At 44.1% G+C, this 23,620-nt stretch overlaps 1 protein-coding gene across 1 annotated transcript in view; it reads left to right on the forward strand.

Annotated features, from left to right (window-relative positions):
- SIM1 (SIM bHLH transcription factor 1) overlaps positions 1-8,534 on the forward strand; it is a 243,426-nt gene extending 234,892 nt beyond the window's left edge. The window contains exon 12 of the mRNA XM_085611189.1: positions 2,177-8,534. Within this exon, the coding sequence (XP_085467315.1) occupies positions 2,177-2,904 (728 nt within the window). The 3' untranslated portion in view covers positions 2,905-8,534. The remainder of the gene's footprint in view (positions 1-2,176) is intronic.
- Positions 8,535-23,620: the final 15,086 nt, after the last annotated feature.

Below are 23,620 nucleotides of genomic sequence, written 5' to 3' on the forward strand. Positions count from 1 at the left end.
GATAAAAGTGTATGAAATTGGAGTGAATTTCAATGATTTATGAGATACACAACTTGATGAACCCAATAAAGACATTGAGCAATCGGAGAACAAAGGTAAGTTGGTCCGATGAGAAGTTTGAAAGAGAGGATTGGATTGAGGTTGCTTTTTGTCAAGTAATGACACCATGTGCAGAGCATCATAAAGCATGAGAGGGATGTCCTAGTCATTCAAATTTTCACTGAGAAGTGAAGAGGGTAGTGAATTTATTGGAGGAAGGAGAGACTTAATCAATGGAGTAGATAATGGGGGTATATAAGGATCTGAAACAGATGGATTTGGAAAGGACGAGGAAAGATCTAATGATGTAATTGGAAAGTTTCCATTTAGTGAGTAGGTCCCCCCGGCAGTGTGTTGTTCATGGTGGATGTTAGTAGGTGACTGGAGGCCTTTAGCTCTAACTAGACGTGGGTGCAGTAGCTTAGTTTTGGAATACTGAGATGGGGGTTGTTGGGCAACTTACTGAAAGACGTGTGGGCCTGGAGAAGTTGAAAATGGGAAGTCCAAGCTGTACTAGGGAAAGATCAATTAATAAAACTGAATCTAGAGAGGGCTCTGCATTGCTCAGTTCGGTGGAGGTTAAGGATGCAGAGGACATCCCTCAGTTTCTTTATTTACTAACGAGAAACTTGTTCATTAACAATATTCCAGATGGGAGTTAATGTGAGGTAACATTAAATATATGTAACTGCAATGAGGTCAAACAGATAAAAAGTTCAGGGAAGATTTCACGTTTTATCTGACTGTGGGAGGTCTATGGAGAGATGCACTGACACAGTGAGGGAGGGAGAAGCAGATTTTTTAGGGTTGTCAGAGCTTGCTGGGTAATATTTGCAGCTCTTTTGTTTACTTGCCGTGTTGGCCATTCACTCATGTAGTATTGAGATCTGTGCAAGGTGCAGTAGGAGCTACTACATACAAAATGTGAATAGTGAGACGTACAGTACAGGAGCAGCGCTTCAGATTACATAGTACAGGGTTCTGTGAGTAGGTGCCTTGATCATTGTTATTAGAGGGATTTCATCCCCTGCTGAAAAACTGTGATATGTGGCTTTTCTGCACTTGCACCTTCCTAACTGCTTCATTAAACCCATCTGTAAGTTGAGGTTATATTGCTGGGGAGACACAAGATCTTCTCCAAAGCACACATGTCTATTTTGAGATATTTTGCTGTTCCTGTACTTGTCTAGCCCCTATAGGCATAAATGTTATTTTAGTTGTCTTTATGTACTTAGTGCAGTGGCACATTTGCCAAATTCCCATGCATTGAGCATTCTTCAAAAAAACATTGCCAGCTAAGTTCCGCATTAGAGACAGCAATCTGTAAGTAATTGAAATCCTAGCCAGAGGTTTGTTCCACGATGAGGCTGCAGATGTCCTAAACAAAGCAAATGTAATCAAAGACCTATGCTGATAGAAGCTTAAAACATAATAATGAGCAATGGATGTTATTTAGCACATGCCAAAGACAAGTGGGGTGCTCTGCCACAAAAAACTAGAGTATTGACTTTGCAGGTCCTTAATGTCTTTGAAAGCACACGTGCAACCATATCTTTTCATAGGTGTTGCAGGCCAGCTGTGAGAGGGCAGAATGGAGTTCCTGACTGCAGTCTTACTCTGGGTGCCTTCTGGCCTCCGTCCACTAGCATAGATATTTGGGCATGCACACACACGGGCACACTGCACACACATGCACGTATGCACATGCACACTCACACACCCACACACATCCAATACCTATGCCACCTAGGTGGTGAGAAGAAAATTACTAAAACCTACATTACGAGTGACCGGATAATCCCAAATGTGGCCGGAATAATAAATTTTGCATGAATACCACCTCTCTGTGGGGCTTCACCTGGAGATTTCACCTGCTGCAATCAGGCAAAGTCTTCATGTGAAATACCAGCGGAAAATGTGAACATTTCACAGTAATCTGATTCATGCATGTCATTCCCCAAAACCTTGCAATCCCCATTATTTTCCTTCTCCCAGATTTGCCGCCCCGTATCCCCCTCCTAGTAATTGTGATGCTAGGGCAGGGAAACAAATCCCTTGTGTAGTATTTGTTTACGGTTTATTATATGAGCAGATAAACACCTCTAACATACTATCATTGTTTTCCTGTGTTTTTTAGGACGCGGTCATTGGGATGAGGACAGCGTGGTGAGCTCTCCAGATCCTGGGTCTGCAAGTGAATCAGGAGAAAGGTACCGCACGGATCAGTACCAATGCAGTCCCCATGAGCCCAGCAAAATTGAAACCTTAATCCGAGCAACTCAGCAAATGATTAAAGAGGAAGAGAGCAGGCTCCAGCTTCGGAAAACTACAGCTGATCAGCTGGCCTCCATTAACGGAACCGGAAAGAAGCATTCAATTTGCTTTGCCAGTTACCAACAGCCGACGATGGGTGGGGTTCTATGCAGGGCTCCTTCTGTTTCCAATACCTCCCCATGTGAGCACATCCAGCAACGCGACGGGAAGATCCTGAGCCCGCATGAGAATGAGTATGACAACAGCCCCTCAGCGCTCTCGAGGATGGGCAGCCCCAATTCGGACAGAATCTCAAAATCCAGTTTGACTCTATCGAAAGACTATTTGCATTCTGAGCTGTCTCCCCATCAAACCGCTGACCATTCTGAGGCATCTCCCAACTACTACAGTGCACACCGACAGTACTTCGATAAGCACTCCTACACATTGACTGGGTACACCCTTGAACACTTGTATGACGCTGAGGCCATACGGAACTATTCTCTAGGCTGTAGTGGATCTCACTTTGATGTATCTTCTCACCTGAGGATGCAGCAGGACCCGGCACAGGGGCACAAAGGAACATCAGTGATCATTACCAATGGAAGCTGATGTTCCCTTGAATATGTTCACATTTGAAAGAAAATCTGAACTGTCTTTGGAAGAAATAGGTTTTTATGCTCTTGTTAAGGACCGTTGACTATAACACAATGCACTAGATATAGTAACCAGTGGCATCCGGAGCGAGCTAAATGTGGGGAGGTATTCTGTGTAAAATGCACACTACACAATACAAGAGTTTCAGAAATTGGATGGAATGAAGCAGGGGGGGATACGTTGCCTTATGTTGTGGGAACCATGATGTTATGGTTGAGGCATGCTGGTGTGGATAAGGAAAGCGCCCGTGTGACCAGTAGAGGAAGTACAAATTAAAATGGGTATGGGAAAATGTTGTCAAACTGCATGTGCTTAACGAGACCCCATGCTAGTCCAGATACTCACCATTTAAGGTACCAAGGTACGGAATGCACACTTCATGAACATGCACACCAAAAACGGCATGTTTTTTTTAGTTTTGTCTGTATTCCTTACATCCCCAACAGCACTGGCTTCTCAGTACTACCCTCCAAGCAAGATCAGGAAACAACAGATATACACTTACATGTGCTGTACAAGAAAACACAAACAACCAAATTCACACAATATGTTTGAAATGAAAACACTGCCACATTCAGGTAAAATGTGCTATTTTACGTACCTGAAGCAAAATTATTATTTTCCTTTTATTTATGGTTGTACATTGTGCCACTTCATGACAAAATTGGCAGTTCCTGACTGAACATACTTTGCAGAAACAACATAGGTTTGCAAAAGATGCAGTTGGAGGGCACATAATGATTGCGTTTACACCTATTTATATAGTGTTACCAGTATTTTTACTCTCCTCGGACAGTATTATTCTTAATCGCATTACCTCGCATAGAATTATATACAGTACCATAACAGGGCCACCTGCGACTGGCAGCACATTACAGAAGTGCATCACTTGTAGTACTCGGCACCTCTGTAACACACTGCACTTTTGAAAACTGTGATTTTGGGTGTAGCATTAATACAAGAAATGCACTGGGAAAATGCTCAGCCTTCCATATTGGTACTGCCTACTTACTGACCAGTGGGCGGGAATGTAATGTGTCATCTAATGTTTTCAGCTGACATGGTAGACTTTGAAGGGCTTATTTATGACCCCTTGCATCACTTTTGCGCCGCCGATGCATCACTTTTTGTGACGCACCAGCGGCGTAAAAAGTGAGCCTTGTTGCACCATATTTACAAAGTGACGCATCTACCTAGAAGCGCCACTTTGTAAACCCTTGCGTCACATTATACTTGCGCCAGGTATAATGTATGCAGGGGGGGCGTTCCGACGCAAGAAAGGGTCGTATAAGTGAAGCAGTGAAATCTATAAGATTTCACTGCGCCACTTCTATGACGCAAATGCGTCAATATCTTACGCCTGCCTCATGGCAGGCATAAGACTGACGCAGGCACATTTCACATGGGATTTGCCCATGTGTAATAACCCTTTGCTGGAGTTCAGTCACTTTTGTGACACACTCCATCAATGCGTCATTTTTGCGCCTACAGATACGTCAGAAATACTGACTATCTGTAAGTTCTTGTGACATGATGTGTCATACTGTAAATATGACGCATCATTGGTGTCGCAAGGAGAGCGCAATGAAAAGTGACGCATCGCTGTTTTCTCACAGCGATGCGTCACTTTTCATAAATGAGGCCCTGAGTATTTGTTTAAAACTACTGCAGTGTTTAATGGATGATGGGAAAGAACCACATTTGCCAACAAGTAATGTCATCTGTGTCACAAACCAGTGCAGTTGAAAATCATGTGCTTTATCTTATTTCACTGCACACATACTTGACTTTCATCACATCAATGCATACCGTACATGTTAATCTGAGTAACTACAGTGAGTCCGGGTAGATGAGAGAAATCTAAGGTACCAGTAGAAATTAAGCAAATAATTTGCACTATCCCACAATGATGGTGAACATTGAAATATAAAAAGCAGATCTGAGTTATTAAGCGGATAAGGAAGTGTTACATGTATTGAAAGTGAAATAACAGTTCAAAAAGGAGACTCCAGTCCAGGCCACTCTAGAGCACCAAGAATGTTGTGACTGCAAATACACACGTTAATTTTCTCTTCATCTGAATAACCCCTAAAGAGCGAGTACTAGATTTCGCAAGTTTCAGCAACATTTCTAGCTATGTAAAGTGAATGAAACCTGGAGCTAGAGGCCGATCCTGCACTCAAATAATTCTTACTCGGTAATAAGACTGTTTTTCAAACAAACTAATTACCCCCTGCTTGGAAACACAGCATCAAACCTGTCCTAACAGATAAAGCCCTTTGCAACTTTTGTAGTTTATCTGAATGTAAAACACTGAAGTCAACCCTGAGATTCATTAGGAATTTTAAAGTTGCATAAGTTTGAATAAATATATATTTCAAATTTCCAAACATACTTTTAACCTTCTCAAAGAATCTCACTTTTACCGCAGCTAGTTACTGTGGAAAATGTGGCAACACTTATGACATGGTTTTGGTAAGTGGATTTTTAACTCTAAAATGACTGGATCATTTACTATGGGGCATGGAATAGAAAATTAATGGTTTTGCATCATCTTTATGTATTTGCCTACTAAAGCTATTTCTGCTTTGAATACATATACCCACCTATAATTTTTATCAATATGGCTATGTACTGCTTAGTGTACAATAGGGCCTCAATCAACTTTAAAAATGAATGCTACATCCTTCAACCTTAGCATCATTGTTTACTGGGACAGGTTAGTACAGATATCTGCCATCTTGTGTGTTAATAACTTGCTGTGTAGCACACAGTAATATGTCTTCTGAAACTGTGGTTTCACACATAACTCTTTCCCCAAACCATTCTAAAGTTAAAAAAATGGATCCTTGGATAACTTAGGAATTTGTCACTAAATAGGATTCTATTCTATCCAAAAAGTCAATACCCCCCCTTAATTAAAAATTCTCTATCCTGTGCCACGTCCTTCCTAGAGGTTTTTAAAAGTCTCTTTACTGCATGACAGGACTTTGATTACAGCCTCTCTCATGACGGTTGTGTTAAAATACACTGAAGTTTCCCAGAAGTAAAGCAAAACGTTATTTAAAATACAGTTTAAATCCCCTGTTTCGTGTGTAAGCTTACTACAGTTACTCCATCTCAGCTTTCTTTCTCCAGAATCCATTTGTTGCTGAAGTAAAATATCTGGAGCTGGGCCAATTCCACAATGTAATTGACTGTTTGCCGGGAGCGCTAGTTTTTCTCGGGGAGCAAGGCCATATACTACCTAAGATTAAGACGGAGACGGAGACGGCTGGCTTCTTCTAGCATGTATGTTATTACAACTTTTGGACTTGGCACTAGAGCTGCCAATGCGCTGGTGTATGTGAGCTCACTATTAAAAGGAGAGATGAGACCAATTTAGGCACCACCTTTTCCACATAGGCTCCTGCTCCTACTGAAAGGTGGCTCAAAGTCACACAATCTTCAGTTTAATGCAAATATGTTTATCACCAAGCCATACAACGACCCACTGCCATGTGCAAATAACATCATAAGAGAAATAATTTAATGTGTGAATTTTGAGATGAGATCCTGGTGGATATATTGGTTCCAATTATCTGATCCTACTTCACACATTGCTTCCATTTTTATACATTTCTTGCCAATGAATCACTTACAGAGTATAGAGGAGTATCATCCGCTGTATACCTTGGGGTGGAAGCCATTTCAACTACCAGTTTTGCAATTCGTGCTTTTTGTATCTCAGTGCGAGTTTTCTAGACAATCAATATTCAGTTTCAAATGGGCTTGTATGTAGAAATGAAGAACAAAGTGACAGAAACGATCCTTCCTTGCTGGAAATTCCTGTGGAGCTGGTACAATGGTCTCTACAGGTTCTAATTGTGACGTTTGCTTTTAGAGACTAAAATTGTCTGTCCAGAGGAAGCATAAGTAAATAAAAACAGCCGCTGAAACGAGTAGGGACCATTAATCAGTAGCGAGATGCAACTGGAATCACCTTGACATTTATTTATATAATTTCATATACCCGCAACTGGACCTGGGAGTATTTTCAAATTGAACTCTGACAAGCATGCACTTTTTTACCGTTGTCTTATTCATGGAAAATGCTCATGATTTAAAAATAAACAGCAGTGAAACCTGTCTGCTATATTGTGGCAAGAAGTATCCAATCTCCAAATAAGATAAAGTAATGCAAGGCACAACTCACCATACTTTATTAGTTAGGACATTTTAAGATGGTGAATATTTGTAAGTAAAAACTTTCACTATTACTGTAGAATAAAATTTAATGGGAATTTCTTGTACACTCATTAACTACAGGAGATATCGTTGCTGTGGTAACAGCAAACAGAGGACAGACACCCCTTGTGCTTCATGATAAAATATAGCTTTGCCTTATATATTATTAAGCTCTCAAGGTCAGCCTTCCTATTGGTTTGTTGTGCCCAAAAGCAATGATGCTGTCACAGAATTTGGAACATTCATCCAGTCTAGTTGCAAAATGTTTACACACAGCATATTTTTTATTTGGAATTATACATCATTTTATGCCCAGTTAGTTGCATACTTGAATAAACTGCAATGTTGCAAGAAGAGGAAAAAAAACAGTATTTCTTAATTCACTACTATTTCTTTTATTTTTCAGTGCAATTATATCTGCATGTTTCACAACTGAGTATTACTTTTCCATGTTCCCACAGCCATATTAGGCTGTTTTCTATTTAACCATTCAAAATAATGCACTAAGGTTCACAACAATGTTGAAATCCATCTAGAACGACATTGTGCACCTGCTTAAAAATAGTCTGTTGACATTTCCACATAAGTTATGTGATTAGTTATTTATTAGCTTCTTTTCACACATGTAAACAGGCCCAAACATCTATCAATCACATATTTAATTTTTGAAAACACATATAAAAAGATATACTAGCGTGGGAATGACGAAGCAGCTAGTTTACCATGTAACAATAGAATATTTAATGGTTCGTGGGATAAATTACATTTTTTTCCGTCTCATTTTTGCAGAATGTGCTTTCCTTTTTTATTGCATTCAGATACTTTCGCATTGAGAAGTTAGGCCTCGTTAAACGATCATGTGAGAAAAATACCCGGCAGAAACATTCATGACGCCTTTGTGAGCAATGTTGTGTTGACATTCTGGTGAAAATAAATCAGCCAGTGGGGTTCAATGCTAAAGTACTGTACCCTTTCTTTGTTGAAAACTTTTGACAAAAATGCTTTGCAAGCCATCCAGACAAGGAAAAGCGCTTTAAAAGGCTGCCATGCAAGCTTTCAAACAGGAGCGCCAACCACCACACAATAACCTTTGTAACAAACCTATTTCTAATTGCCAAATTTGAAATCCTATGCCTTGCGATGTATAGTTTCTAGTGACATTATAGCATAAAACCTGTACTATGAAGTTTTCCTTTTGAATGTAATGTAGAAAACACAATTTAGCTATGTCAACGATATCTTAAAAAAGTGTTCCCATTTCTAATTATTTATATTGTAAATAGCTTTCTGAAGTAAATTTGAAGTCAATTGTGCATAAAATGTATTTATTATGTGAAGATTTTGGGGGGAGGGTTCAAAATATAGGTACAAAAGAAAGGGTATGATTTTGTTGATTTTTTTTGTCTCTCGAATAACCAGTTTCATGAAGGTTTACATCCTTTACAGAACAGTATTATATACCAAGCATTTGCAATGCAATAGGACTCGCATTTACGTGAGACCTATTGCATTGCATTACGGACAATGGGAGGGGGGAAGAGAAGGGGGCCAGAAGGCACGTACAAAGTAGTGCTCACAGTCTAAATAACATGTACCTTACTGTGTAACACTAGAAGTAAAGGAGCCAGTAGCCATGGGAGGGTGCAAATGACGACATGGCCATAGTAAGGAGGGACTAACAAGCCTCATAATCAATCAGACAGCAGCAATCACGAAAGACAATGATACTAGCCAATTAAAAACATGTGGGCGGAGCTTCCACAGAGCTTCCGCTCTTTCCTGAATACTGCATGCCTCGCAAAGCGAGCAGCGCATGTGCGCTGCCGGTATAGGCTCGACCTAAAAATGAGACTCATCTTCAGAATGAAATGACTGATGCGAGAATGGAAAATATTTTAGGGGATGATTTTATTCTAATGTGATCTGTTTTTCTGTGCACTAGCTGCCCTCTCTGCTTGGTTTGGGCAAGGGCTATTTGAAATCTCCTTCAGGTCTTTCCACTCATGGGAGCGAAGATGGCAGCAAAGAGCAAATCCATAGTTCGATGAATGTACAATAGAAGTTATGGTGCATAGGGTAGCTATATTTAAATTAATCGAGGCCATGACAGGTAGGAGTAAATGATCAACGTTTTTTCTCACCCATTATAGTCAGAATAGGGTGAAACAAATGTTACATCACGTGCCGTCCGGTGTTATTGTTTTACCACAGACACCACCACTGCCACTGGTGAGCACAGACAATGATTGAGTGTGTTCTCTCCAGCTGTGGATACATCAGCACCTGTTACACTGCATCCTGTCTGCATCAGTGCAACCAGGAGGTTGTGCACACGACACAAAGTTCCTCTTCGGTATGAGAAGTCTTATGGAAAATTGAGAACACAGTGTAATGGGGAGAAGATTGTGTGATACATGAGTGTGTAACTGCCTTGCTAAGGTACCTTCCCACGGGCTGAAAGCACCTGTCTTAGGTCTGAGATAATGTAGGCCGAACTGACAGGTAATGAAAAGTCGTGGCCTGTTAATGCTCTTTTCTGTCTGCCTTACAACCACAAGGATACCAAGTTCAGTTGGTACTGAATCACGACGACTGTTATCTCCACACCAGAACTTGGCTAGAAACTTTGCAATTTAGAACAATTTCTTTTCAGCTAGTGCAATATGATGTGCTGGATTGATACTTTCTGTAACAAATACTTTTATTACACATGCTAGACATAATCACTTAAATAGAAAACAACCTTAAAATCAAACTAATATCAATTAAATGAAGCAAGTGTTTTAAATGTTTGAGTTAATTTTGGACTCTGGACTTCATCTGTACACTCCAGGGGTAAGGCCTTCAAAGTCCCCACAAATGTTGGTAAATGAGGAATGGGCATGTGTTTTCAGATTCAGTTCCCCACTCCTGCCCACTGAGTTCCTTTGCAAGAGCCTCCTCTTTCCAGCTTCTCTGAGACACAACTATCTACCTCGGATGTTCCTAGGCCTTTTAATTTGACCATCATCCACGTCTTGCATACTGCACTCCCCTTTGATTCTCAGCTGAATTTCCTCTTAGCCACCATCCTTTCCCGACTAGTTATATGTGAGGGATAGTCCCAGTTCCTGGATTCTAGCAGCCTTCTTCTCTGCCACCCTGCAGACTGAGTCACTGGTCTATCCAAAATTCTTAATCCATCCATTTGCCCCCTATCCACTAATCAGGTAACTGCTAACATCTAATACACCCTTTTTTTGGCAAATGTTTCTAATAATCTATGTGGAGTCTCACCAGATTTTGTTAGCGATGTACAGAAATACGCCTTGAAGCCTGGAGACCCCTAAACATCAAGCCTTACCTACTCTTAATATTATGCCTGTGAATACACCTCTGGGCACCTTCTAATTGTGATGTAAGCTGTAGGAATCTTGGGCCAATACTAAATAATTGAATTGTACACATTTGTGTGGAGTTATCACTTCTGGGGCAATGTTGTCTCTGGTGTCCTTAGCATATCCATGGCTGTAATGCTCATTGAAAGGTAGACACTCTCAAGGTGTGAAGGATCTGTGCATAGTAACCTTTCGCCAACCCCTTTCCTTCCTTCACCTCCTAATTTTTTCACTGTAGCATGTAACCTGTTTCCCCTGAGCTCATTTGGCTACCTCCCTCTGTTTAACAGTTTATTGTTAGACACCAGCTGTTGATTTTAGAAACATCTGCCCAACAACTTCTGATTGGCATCATGACATGTAACATGGACTATTATTGATAGGACTGGAGTCACTTCACTGCTCATTGTGTAGTCTGCAGTGCACGATGAACCATCCTACACTGACATGTATCCAGCACTTCATGTGCTAGCTCATCAAAGTAGGCAAGGTCCATATGTGTCAGTCTCTCACCTCCCCAATGTCTCTGGATTCAGTCTAGAGCGTGGTAGGTGCAGAGTCCATTTTCACTCTGTCTAACAGTATATCACCATAAAGGTAGCAAAAAAGAATACACAAGAAAAGTGACACATAACACCCACAGCCCCAACCACCAGAGGGAAGTGACACACACATACTGATGACCTGATGTCAAAGTGCCCTCAACATGAAAGTATGTCATTTACGGTAGCATAGACTAAGAGCCTTTATTGCTCATGAACAATGCTTGTAACTGACATCAATCTCACACTGGCCAACCTGCTTCTATATTTGGCAGGGCATAGATGTATATTGGGCATTTACTCTTTGTCATGGCTATACTAGAGGAGGGGGAAGGGAGCAGGGGTAGAGGATTTAGGGGCTTATTTACAAGCCTCTTGCGCTGCAGGTACGTCACTTTTACCCATATTAAAAGTGACGCACCAGCGGCACAAGGGGCTTGTAAATAAGCCCCCTAGTGTTTAAGGATTCAGCAGGCAATTGTGTGCAGCCTTTTACCCATGGGAATCATTGATGACAGTGAGGTTATGGAACATATTAGGGTGCGAGTCCTGTCAGGTCACCAAGATTACGATTATTCAAAAAACCCACTTAAATTGCCTCAGATTTGTCCAACTGATAACTTGTATAGTGATGTCCTGAAATCTCTGTCATCCAAGTCTCTATGTCCAGAGAGTGATTGGTCCTCCACAATCTAAGGATTCCAATTTTAACACAACAAGTGTGGTATACAATTAATTGAAGTCTCTGGTGCGTTATGTCAGGGAATTCAGTGTGGTTGTATGAGTGGGCAACCTGGCTTGTGAGCTGTTCTGAGGCTCCTAGGGATTATCTCATCATGTCCCAAATTCTCACCCAGTAAAGGCTTAGAGCAGGGCATTTGCCCAATAAAAATATAAAAAGTCACTGTTGGGAGAGTCATATCTCCAAAATGTAGCTCCCGGCAACATTTGGGAGACCAGTGTCCCCTAGGTATGATCTTGAAATAGCTCAGCTTCAAACGACCTCTGTGAGAGTTTTATTGTGAGCCAACATGACCTCTGTCCATTCCTCTTCCATGTATTGGACTTGTTAGCTGTGGGCCCACCAGTCTCTTTGTTGATGAGTTGTTGGGGGCAAGAGCATGTGATCTGCAAGGGTCTTATATGTAATAATATATATATAATTGGTTTAGAGGCTGTAAGTCTCTTACCGCCTCGTGTGTACAGTGCGTGCATGGGCTCTACTGCTCGAAGTAGGGTTTGCTCTATTTGGACCCACATCGGCTTATAAAGGAGGTTGGCTTACTGGCTTTAATCATATAACGGAATCTGAAATGAACACCAGTAGGATTCTATGTGGGGTAGTTGCAGTCCACCACTTTTCATAGCTGCATAAAGCTTTCCCATCTTCAGACGTGGTTTTTGCCTGTAGCAAATGAACGCTTTCATCATTTTGATCAGTTCACTGATCATGCTGGATGGGATGTTCAATGGCAATAATGCAAAGAGATAATTCAGCCATGACATCACAAACATTTTAAGAATGTGGATGTTTCCCCACATTGAAAGGTGAAGTAAAGGCCAGGGTGGTAAATAGTATGTGATTTTGGAGATGCAGTGTTCAATATTATTTTTGAACATATGGTGTAATCCTGTGTTCAAGTATATACCTAGATATTTCAAGTTGGTTTGTTTCCATGGGAACTGGTGGTCCCCTATCAATGTGATTATGGTGGTATGAGTAAGAGGTAATGCATCTTATTTTTCCCAATGCAGTTTATAAACAGAGAAGGTCGAGCATATGTACTTCACATGATTGGCACAACAGATCACGATTTCATAAATCACTGGCCCTGCTCGATATTGAGCAGGCCTTCAACTCAGTCTGCTGGACCTGTATGTGGGAAGTCCTGTGGGCATGAGCCTCGGGCACACTTCTATTAAATGGATCCAGCTGTTGTATGCCAAGCTGCTGGCCCAGGATAGGACCGGCCACATAATCTCCTACCAATTTGTAATAGAACATGGGAAGCAACAGGGCCTGCTCGCTGTCACCATTGCTATTTGTGCTGGCTACAGAGCTGCTAGCCTGCAGACTGAAATATGCACTTATCCCCTGGGAAATACAAGCTGGGAACACCACCATGTTGTGGCCATATATATGCGGATGACACCCTGGTATACCTTCAACATCTGACTTATTCTGTCCTGATTCTGCTACACGTTCTAACTGAATATTGGGAAATCTTAGGACTGTGCATTTACCCTAATACATTCGGGGGGATATTCTCAAGAACGTGTGATAACCATCACAAAATTAGCATAACACAACTCTTCACGTCGCTGTCTATCGCAGGACAATAACTCCGTGTTAACGTGGTATTCCCAAGCCGGCGGCACCATGCGATAGTCCCACGATAATGCGTCAAATTAGTGCGCTAAAATCAACGCGACTCCGCAAAAATGCGAAACACCAACGTGAAAAAAGATGCGATGCCCCAAATCGCGATACAAAAATCAGCGACAACCAGCGACAGGCCTGCAATTCCCACGTGTCATGCGGGAAAATGCACTATGAAAGCAAAGGAAAAAACACACCAAAACCAAAGCAAACTGCCTAGCACCATGGATGCACCCGGACCGAGTGCAGAAGACAATCCGAACCCCACAAGCTCCACGGAGGACCAGCCAGGAACCCCGTGTTCGGGTAAGGGCAAGGAGAAGAGGAAGAGGAAGACGGGGTTCAGTCCGCAGGAAGACCGGATCATCATCAGAGGTGACAGAACACTACCAAGAACTGTTCGTCACCTCCACTGCGTCATTGACAACACAAACTGAAAAATAGCCGTCCATCGTCACCAACGTGAATGCAGTTGGAGTATCGAGGAGGTCAATGGAGGAGGTCAAGAGGCGCTGGCATGAAGTGCACAGCCAAACCAAGGAGAAACTCGCTGCCAACAGGAAGGCAGCAAAGGCGACTGGAGGTGGTAGTCCAGCGCCACTGGAGGAGCTGGGTGAGCTGGAGGAAATGGTGGCCACAGTCATCAGTGTGGAGACGGTGCAAGGATTTGGGGGTCTGGACACAGCTCGAAATGACCTGACCCAACAGCAACAGGATGAGTAATGAACAGGGACTGGGGAGACGGAGGGAGATGGGCACAATGGCACACATGCACAATCATGGGAAGCACACTGACCACCCACAATGAGTGTGGAACATGTCCCTAATACCCTTGGCACACTGCAGCACACATAGAAACATCAAGTAGGCCCCCTTCCACAATGTGCACAAATGGGCCACCCTCCATAGCACCAATGCCACAACCTACCCATGTACATGTGCTGAATGCAGAAAAGCAGCGGCTCTGTGAGCCACACGGACTATGCAAGTGACACTGCATGACAGATAGCATGGCTGCAGTTACAATACATGACATGGTGCACGAGACGACTTTGAGGTGGCTGAGTGTGGACCACATCCTTAAAGGAGCAGGTCACTCTCTGACACATCCACGTGCATCTACAACCCATGACGTCAAAAACACATCTGCAGACAAACAATGCACAAGAGTACAAAATATGTCCAAGAGCACAAATGACCCAAGTCGCAAACATCCCAGCACCCGAAAAGCACACAAGTCAAAGGCACACCGACTCAAAGGGATAAGGGGCCGCCAAATCAGAGCTGCAGGGACGACTTGCCAACAATGCAGCACACACACATAGCAATCACAGTACATCAGCATTGACGACAATGTCGTACAAAGTGCAACCCTTACACCACAGCACAGAGGACAAAACTGGTGCCGCTCGTGCATAGAAACTGGCCAATCACATCTGGCATTGCATGACACTGTGAGATGATAATGTAGGAGTACACGGCCTTCCATCAAATAACCAGCTTCACCAAAACAGCCAAAATGTACATTGTCATGCAGTCTGAATGTAAACATTTATCCTGCATCTCCCCATTACATTGCAGAGGGACAATCAACACCTCCTGCAGAGCAGACCACACATCTCTACAGTGATGATGAAGAGGACACCCTGCCCATTTGGCCAGACACCCTCCAACGGCTTGTGGACAGCCTCCGCACCCCACCCCCAGGAGCAGGGCAGCCCAGCTGCATCGCAGTGACCCCACACCCTGCACAGATCACACAGCAGGAAGCGCGCACCACCACGGCTGGCTCACAGGACCCCCACGACCAACACATGGAATTCCAACACTGTGTGTTAGGGTACCAGGAGAAGATGGCTGATCAGCTGTGGGCGGGGTTCGACCTCATGGCAACCAAACTCGATGCAATACGTGGGTGTCTGAGTCCCATCAGGGACCACTTACAGTCCCTAACGGACACCCACTGTCCACACCATGCTCACCAAAATTCCTTGGCTGACATCGCTGGGGCCATTACTCGGATACAAGAACTGTCTAGTCAGACAGGCTCCAGCGATGACAGCACAGAGTTGGCACAGATGCGGAGGACAATGGAGACCATGGAGCTGATGCAGGCTGGAAGTAAGGCTGCCACGGCTGAACACCAGCGAGATATAGTTGGGATCTTCCATGCCTTGCAGATCCTCATCTTGCCATTGCTGCCACTTAGCCTGTCACTGATAACTGCTGCAGGAACCTCGACACACACATCTCCGCCCCCTGACGTGTCATTGGCACACAGTGATGCAGCCATAACACCACCACACACATCTGACACACCGGACACAGAAGACGTCTCAGAGGAGTAAGATGTGGAGGGTAATGACTGTGTGAGAAAGGAGGTAGTAGCATCCATACCCGCCACATGACCTGTCCATGCCTGGTTCAGCCCTATGCATCATGCCCTGGAAGAACACCTCCCACTGTCCCCCGAAACACTCTGCGACATTCACCTGGACCCTGACATGGCCTGCCATCTCTGCTCTGGTACCAATGACACAGCACTCCAGCTGAGGACTGAACTCTTCCTCTTCAGATTAAATATGCATTCCCCCAAGGACTCTGGTTGGCCCACCACTGGGCAACCACGTTATGTGGGCTTGAACTGGCCATGTACTGCTCCAGCTCCGACACTCCCTAGAATGTGAATAAAACATTCCAAATCACACAGATGTGTCATGTCTATGTTCACTCGCATATACAAGTATGGATGAATGTAGGGACATTGATTGCACAAAAAGGTACACCCTGGTAAATGTCATCAATGCTTGACCCTGACACACATGGCCAATTAGATGACTGTGAAGGTGTGAACTAGCTGTGGCCTCATTGCACATGCACAACAATCTCGCAACCCCCAAATGTAGCCCAATGTCCATGTTTTAAATAGGGCTGTGTATAGAAATGTAAAAATCGGTACCACGCCTGAAGTAGTGTCCCCCATCGCATGTGGCTACAGAACATCTCTTCGCATGACCTACTCACACACATCAGTGCGGACACAGCCTGTTTCAATGGATCACATTGATCCACATGGCAAGAAGTTGGACACCATACTCACATTGCTGAAGACACGTAAGAGCCCAGGTCTACCAGCAACTATCCCAAACACGTCTGGCTCAATGAGGTGGAGCTGCCAATAGGGATTCACCACCAATGTACATGCAGCAGTCTGTCCCTCCCTGTGTACGGACAATGCTCATTGAGGCACATGATTTGTCATACTAATCAACACTCATCACAGTTGTACACTGGTGAAGTTGCATAGACTTTATTGGCATGTGTGTGTCAGTACGGGCTATGAATGGGCCACAACAGACAGACAAATGCTTACGACACTTACAGGCAGAATGGGAACGTGTCGAGGTGCAAGAAATGCGGAGGCAAAAATGAACACATATCCTTACGGATGGCAACGGTCTCAGCTCACCTTGCATTGCTGGTCAAGTCATGTGATGTTTGGCGTCTGCTTATTGCCCCGTGTCAGGGGACACGACTCACAGCCTATGGGATCTGCATGGAGCTGTACCACCGGACTGTGCCGACTGTGTGCCCTGCTGACAGTGAGCAGGTGAAAGGGACCAACAAGGTCACATGTATTGCTACATTGCCATGTGTATAGTCTCCCTCCAGCAGTATGTCAGATTTAGAAACATTGCAAAATGATGCTGTGCAGCTCCTCCCATGGGGCTGCATCAACTTGCATAGGTGTGGGACAAAACGTGTAGGTGCACGCACATGCATTCTGAGTCCCGGCGAATGCAGACATGTCCACTGTTGTTCTGGGATATGTGACCATTCCCCCATGATTCAACACGGTGTTGGGACCTGTACTCTGGGTGTCAATCAGTTGTGGCTGCAGGAAGGTAGTTACTCGGCAATGAATGCGACCGCAGCTTCATAGGCAATCAGTTTCCAGAAGCACGTCGTTCTCAAGTTCAAGGAACACGAGGGAGAGCCAATCCATTAACTGGTCCGGACAGATGTGCTCCATCCACGCAGTTTCACCAATCCGCAACACAGCCCAATAGGGGAGCACCTCGATGTGGTCACTGCACACGATGATTTGTACAATCTCTCATCCACTACTGCCAGCACATACGCCACAGAGCAGGGCATCCCACACACGGGTATCCCAGTTGTACTCCTGTTCGTGGGACAACAGGGGGCGCACACACAAGTCATAATCCAGTTCAGCTACCATTGTGCTGGATAGGCAGACCTCTATGGGCCACTCGAATGTGCATGATCGATAGTAGAACCAGGGCTGGACACGTGACGTACGCAAGCCGAAAACTCGACGGTAATAGATTCGCAAAACTGCCATTGGCAGAGCTCCCAACAAATGCAGCATTCATGCACGGTACAGTTCCATGTGACAGGAGATGTGCATGTGCTTGGGATTGCCTGCCATTGCGTTTGTTGGTCTCGTACCACTGGCACTCCTTAGACCAGCGGCAGTTCTGTGGACGATATGCCACAGCTCGGAGGAATGAGTCGTATGTGTGTTCAACATTTGGATGTATGGGTTGTTTTTTTACCAAATGTCAGGGCATCCCATGCAGGTGTAGCTCGAGGAGGGACAAGTGTGTGCGGGGTGTGGACACGTTGGTCTTTCATTAGCGCAGTTCATGGTGTGGGAGTCGTCAGAGTCTTGTATGGTATCTCACTCAGGGGATGTCCTCCTGCCTTGTGTATTGAGACAAAGGAGCTTTCATGCCTAATTTTAGTCTGACTACTGCTTGCATTTCTGGAATGTGATGTGGCCTTTGCGCTGAAATTGATGCCAGGCCTTAGATTTAGGGTCCACCAATTGCGAAACACACGCAACAGTTGGCATGTATGAGCATAGTGTCCGATTGTCCTTGCGCTCCTTGTTCAGTCTCTCTCTCTTTCTCTTTCTCTCTCTCTCTGTCCTTTGATGAGTGCCTGACACACTTTCTTATCTTGGATATTGTCTTACAGGCTGTCACAGATTGTCAAGGGAGGACCCGCCATGACTCTTCCAAATAGTTGTTTGGAGACAAGTTTGATTGTGATATTTTGTTTGGTCTTTCAATGGTGAATGATTGATTCTGCTTTTTATGTACTCGCATGACTGTTAGTTGTGATTCTGCGGCATCAGGCGAATGATTTTATTCATGATTTCGTGACGTTGATGTGTAATCTCTTGGTCCGGGGGAGGTGGCGGTGCCTCGGGTAGGGCCTGGGGAGCCATGGGGGTGGTCCGGGGGTGGGTGGCGGTGGGTGTTGTGGCCCTCTTGGGGGCCGAGCTGCATGATCGTTGACTCCATGGCATCTGTTGTTCTTCAGGTGTGGCTCTGGGCTGGGCTCCCCTTTCTGGTGCAGGCTGTAGTCCGACTTTGCACAAGGTCAAAGCATGTGTTAGTTTCCTGCTGCTAACATGCCTTATCGCCTGTTTTATGATCTTATCGCAGATCTGGCTGGTCGTTGAGAATGTTGTGACGTGGTGTTGTTGCGGCTTTTTGCTCAGGAACGCCTACTATGCATCTCATTAGCGATAGTTGCAGGGGTCACCCGTGGCGATGTTTGTTGTGGCTGCTATCGCAGGTAAACTGGTGGTATCGGCTGTTAGCACCAGCTTGTGAATGGGGCAATTAATTTATCGCGATTTTGGCTGAGATAAAGTGCCGATAACTCGACGATAGATCCTTGAGAAAATGCCCCTCAATGTTTCCCACTAGAGTGCCTGAGAGAGCGGGGAGTTGACAAGCTATCTAGACTGTATATACCTTGGGTGACATCTGACTTTGGTTACTTTTGCACATGAATCACACTGGAAAAGGCGAACAGTCTCAGGCTCAACATGGGGGGAGTGGTGTATGACCTCCAGACTTCAATTAAATTCTGGAACAAACTCCTGCTGTTGTTTATGGACAGTCGCAGTGGAAAAAATGATATATTTGCCCAGATGCTTATTTATATTGCAGGAGGCCTCTTACATGATCCCGGGGCAGACCTTTGGGCTTCTCAACCAATTATTGGTAGACTTGATATGGGAAGGCAAACAGAGCAGGATCCCATTGGACACACTGGAAAATGAATGGGAACAGGGAGGGCTGGAAGTCCCTTACAATGAACTGTACTACATGGCGGCCCACTTATAGCACATGGCCCACTGGCTAGATGAAATGAACAACTGGGAGAAATTATTACTTGAGGGTACTTATGACGGGAGCTGCTACCCACTTTGCTAATGAAGGGATGGGGAATCCCTCGCCATCCTCCTTATGTAATCAGACATGTCTGGCATATTTGGGACAGTCATTACAAAAGTCATCAAAAGATCACCCATTGTACTGGACATGCCACTTTGGAGTATTAATACATTTGCAAAGATATCCACAACCATGTCAAGAGACAGGTGGAAACGGTGGTGGGGGGAGGGGCGCTGTCTAACTGGTGTACTTATACCCAATAGTGCAATTATCACATTTGAGGGGACACAGATGTTCTTTGGAATTAATGCAGGCCAGTTTCTCCAATGCGCAAGAATGGCCTAGATATGAGTTTCTTATCAGTAGGCCCCCTGCAATCCCACACAGTGACCATGTTGTTGGCCCTGTCCTAAGGCAGACACCTGGTCTCTCATTCATATTGAGCACTGCGGGTATCCAAACCGGTTATGGTACTGAAATCCCAGACACATGGTGGGACCATTTGGATGGCGTCCAGCAACACACAGTTCAAATGAATACAGTATGACTATGCCGTCTGACATACTACACGCTGAGAAAACGACACTTAATCTACCTGACTACACCGGTGAGATGTGGATGGTGCAGACTGGATGAAGCAGATTTCCAACATGTTATCTGGCACTGCACAGTTATACATGCTTTCTGGTTGGAGGTAGCTCAGATGATAGGCAAATATGTAACAGGTGTCTGAAACCCACACTAAAATACTACATATTGGACATCCTACAGAGGGGAGGAAAGAAGAAGCCTAACGTTTTTTAGTCTGGGCACCATACTGGCCAAGAGGCTTAGTGCATACATTGGACGGGCCCCCGTGCACTCACACTGGGAGGCCTGCATTTGCGACAAACTAGAATGGGCTTATGCAAAAGGGTCACCCATGAAACAGGTGTGGCATGATGAAAGGTTACCAGTTAATTTGGTGGCGTGGGCTGAGATTATACAAGGCAAATCTGATCCGCTAGGAACCAGACGTCCATGAAGAGGGCAATAGAGGCCCGGTGCCACGTGAGACAATGGGTAACTAACTTTCCACCGTTACCTGATCCAGATTGACATCACAAGATAGGGATAGCGATGGAATAATAGAGACAATGAACTGAGTAGGAGTGCTGCTTTGACTGGAGTGTCAAACACCTACGAGCAGTCTAGTAATGGGACAGGAATGCCAATCTTTGTAACATTATGCTGTTGTAAAAGCTAGGGTGAAGTCTTGGAGCTGGCCTGTTTTTTTGGGCCTGTTTATGTTTGGGCGGGGTATGTTGCTGCTGGTACACTAATACACTGCGTTAATGCTTGATAGTACCTATGTAACCCCACCACAGCAGGATTGCCTGTATTTTAATCCTGTTGAACAATTAAAAATAGAACAAAAAAATTAATGAAAACAGAGGACGAGAAGTTTGAGATAGTTAGAATGGCAGTTTGGATTGATTTAGGTGAGTTGAACAGGGTCACTAGTAGGTCATCTGCATAGAAGAGTGCCTTGAGTTCTCCAGCTGGTGTTATGATGCCTTCTATGTTTATTCTGTTAATAGCTATTGCAAGGGGTTGGAGCACTAAAATGAATAGTAGCGGAGACATTGGGCATCCCTGCCGTGTTCCCCTGTGGATCTGATATGCAATAGAGACAAGTTTTTTTAATTCTACCACTGCTGTCAGGTTAGAATATAACCATTTGTCCTTGGTGATGAATTTTCCATTGAACCCAAAACACACCAGTATCTTGAACAAGTATGGCTAATACACTCTATCAAAGGCTTTCTCGGTGCTCAGCAAGAGAGATACCTTTTCGCCTGGACCATTTTTGACCTGTAGGGAATGTGTAATAGTGATCTCAAGTGAGACCAATTATTATTATTATTTCCACTTATAGAGTGCTCGGCCACCCAGCGGGTTTCCCGGCGCTAAGCATAGGTAGAGTTGTCTAACTAGAGGATTAAAATAACCAGGTCTTTAGGCTCCTATTAAACAGCAGCAAAGATGTGCAGTGTCTTAAGAATTCTGGGAGGGCATTACAAAGTTTAGAGCCTAAATATGCAAAGGAATATGGGCACAAGGCAGAGAGTCTTAGTCCCGGATCCTAATGTCCGCCTGGGTTGATCGGGAGTCACCAGATCCCGGATGTAGTGAGGGCCTAGTCCAGCCATGACTTTAAAAACAAAACAGAGTTTTTAATTGAACTCTCTTTTCAATTGCAAGCCAATGCAGTTCGCGGAGGAGAGGCGAAGCTGGGGCATACTTCAGGAGCCGATACAGAAGTCTTGCAACTGAAATCTGTATTGCTTGCAGGCAACGAATAGAGGCCTTATCGATTCCCAAATAGAGAATGTTACCAGATCAACTCGTGAGAGTATCAAGACTTGAATCGGTGTTCTTTGTGCCGATGAAGAACAAAACCCATCTGCCATGGTAGACAAGAGATGTTAATACTAGTAAGTTAAAGGTATGGGCTTATTGTTATCACAATCAGTGAATCTTTGCCTGGCTTTAGAATGAGGGCAATCTTACCCATATATGTGCTTCTCGTAGGGCATGTGCCCCTTCTTTTATTGCTAGGAATTATTTACTTAACAAGCATGTTATCACAGATTCAATGAGTCAATAGAATTCTGAGAGGGTAGTCATCTTCCGTGGCACCTTGTTATAAGGAGATCCTCAATCAACATTGTTATTTTCTCTTCTATTATGTCTTGGTCAAGAGGTCTTTATGTATTTGAAGGAAATTGGATTATTAATTGGGGCAGGTGACTAGCCACCCAAGGAATAATTGCAACCCTTGTCAGGGTGAACCCTTAACGTCACTAAACTAACTTGAGCTCAACTCCCTGGTTGCTCTGGCACAGAGAAGACAGGCTTAACTTACGGCAATGTGTAAATTATTTATGCAGTACCAAAATAGTTGTAAACTCAAAATGCAAAACAATAAAAATCCCAAAACAAAATAGAAAAACAGAGTAAAATTTTAAAAATGAAATGATGCCAGCATGACAAAAATCCAGTAAGGGGAACCGGAGTTTTAAATAAAAATAGCATCACAAAGCGCAAAGTGCCAATGATAAGCTGTGGTCACAGTAGACCGGAATATAGGTGCAATTTGACAATGGCCACTATGGAGCGCAGTTCGGATACAGCAACCACGTTGGGCCTGACCAAAGATTTTACCTTCTGACTTTAATCTTTCAAGTCTCAATCCACCACAGGAGTACATTTCTAAACCCCCGCCAGGATTTCAGGAGAGGCACTTAGAGACTCACTCCATGGCATGCAGAGGCTAACAGGAGGGTCCAGCCCAGGTCCAGTTACCACTGGTCTCTTGTACTTTGTTATGTATCTGTAATTTATCAGGAGGTCAGACTTATGACTTATGTAGTCTACTTCTATGTTCTGGGTATAAGAGAGAGAGGAGGTCCAATCTTCCAGGGTCTTCTCAGGTCACAGACAGCAAGTTCAATCGTCTTCTAATCTTCCTCAGGTCCAGGCGTGTTCTGAAGTGGGTGCCTGGAGGTGCCACATACATGCCTGCCATGTGCAAGTGGGTGGAAAAGACTCCTGGGCATGCCCTAACCAATGGGGTAAAAGTTATCAAGGTACGTCCCACCCACTTTGGGCATTTTCAAGGAGGTCAAAGTCTTTGGCCATACCACACTTCGGCCATGAGGGCTGGGGGTGTGTGTGGGGAGTGTACTATGGTAACCATAGCATCCTCCTACATCTAATACAAAAATTCAGTTTGGGACAGCCACTGTAGTCACTATAAATTCACAGACAGACGTGTGGTAGAACAAAGCGGGAATTGGAATTGCAAAACTACGTGATACGCTACGTGATGTCGTGACGAGACGCCGTGCATTGCAGAGAGGCGAAGAGAGCCGCAAGCCTGAG

This window comes from Triturus cristatus, chromosome 6 (assembly GCF_964204655.1).
Source record: "Triturus cristatus chromosome 6, aTriCri1.1, whole genome shotgun sequence".
NCBI classification, from domain to species: Eukaryota; Metazoa; Chordata; class Amphibia; order Caudata; family Salamandridae; genus Triturus; species Triturus cristatus.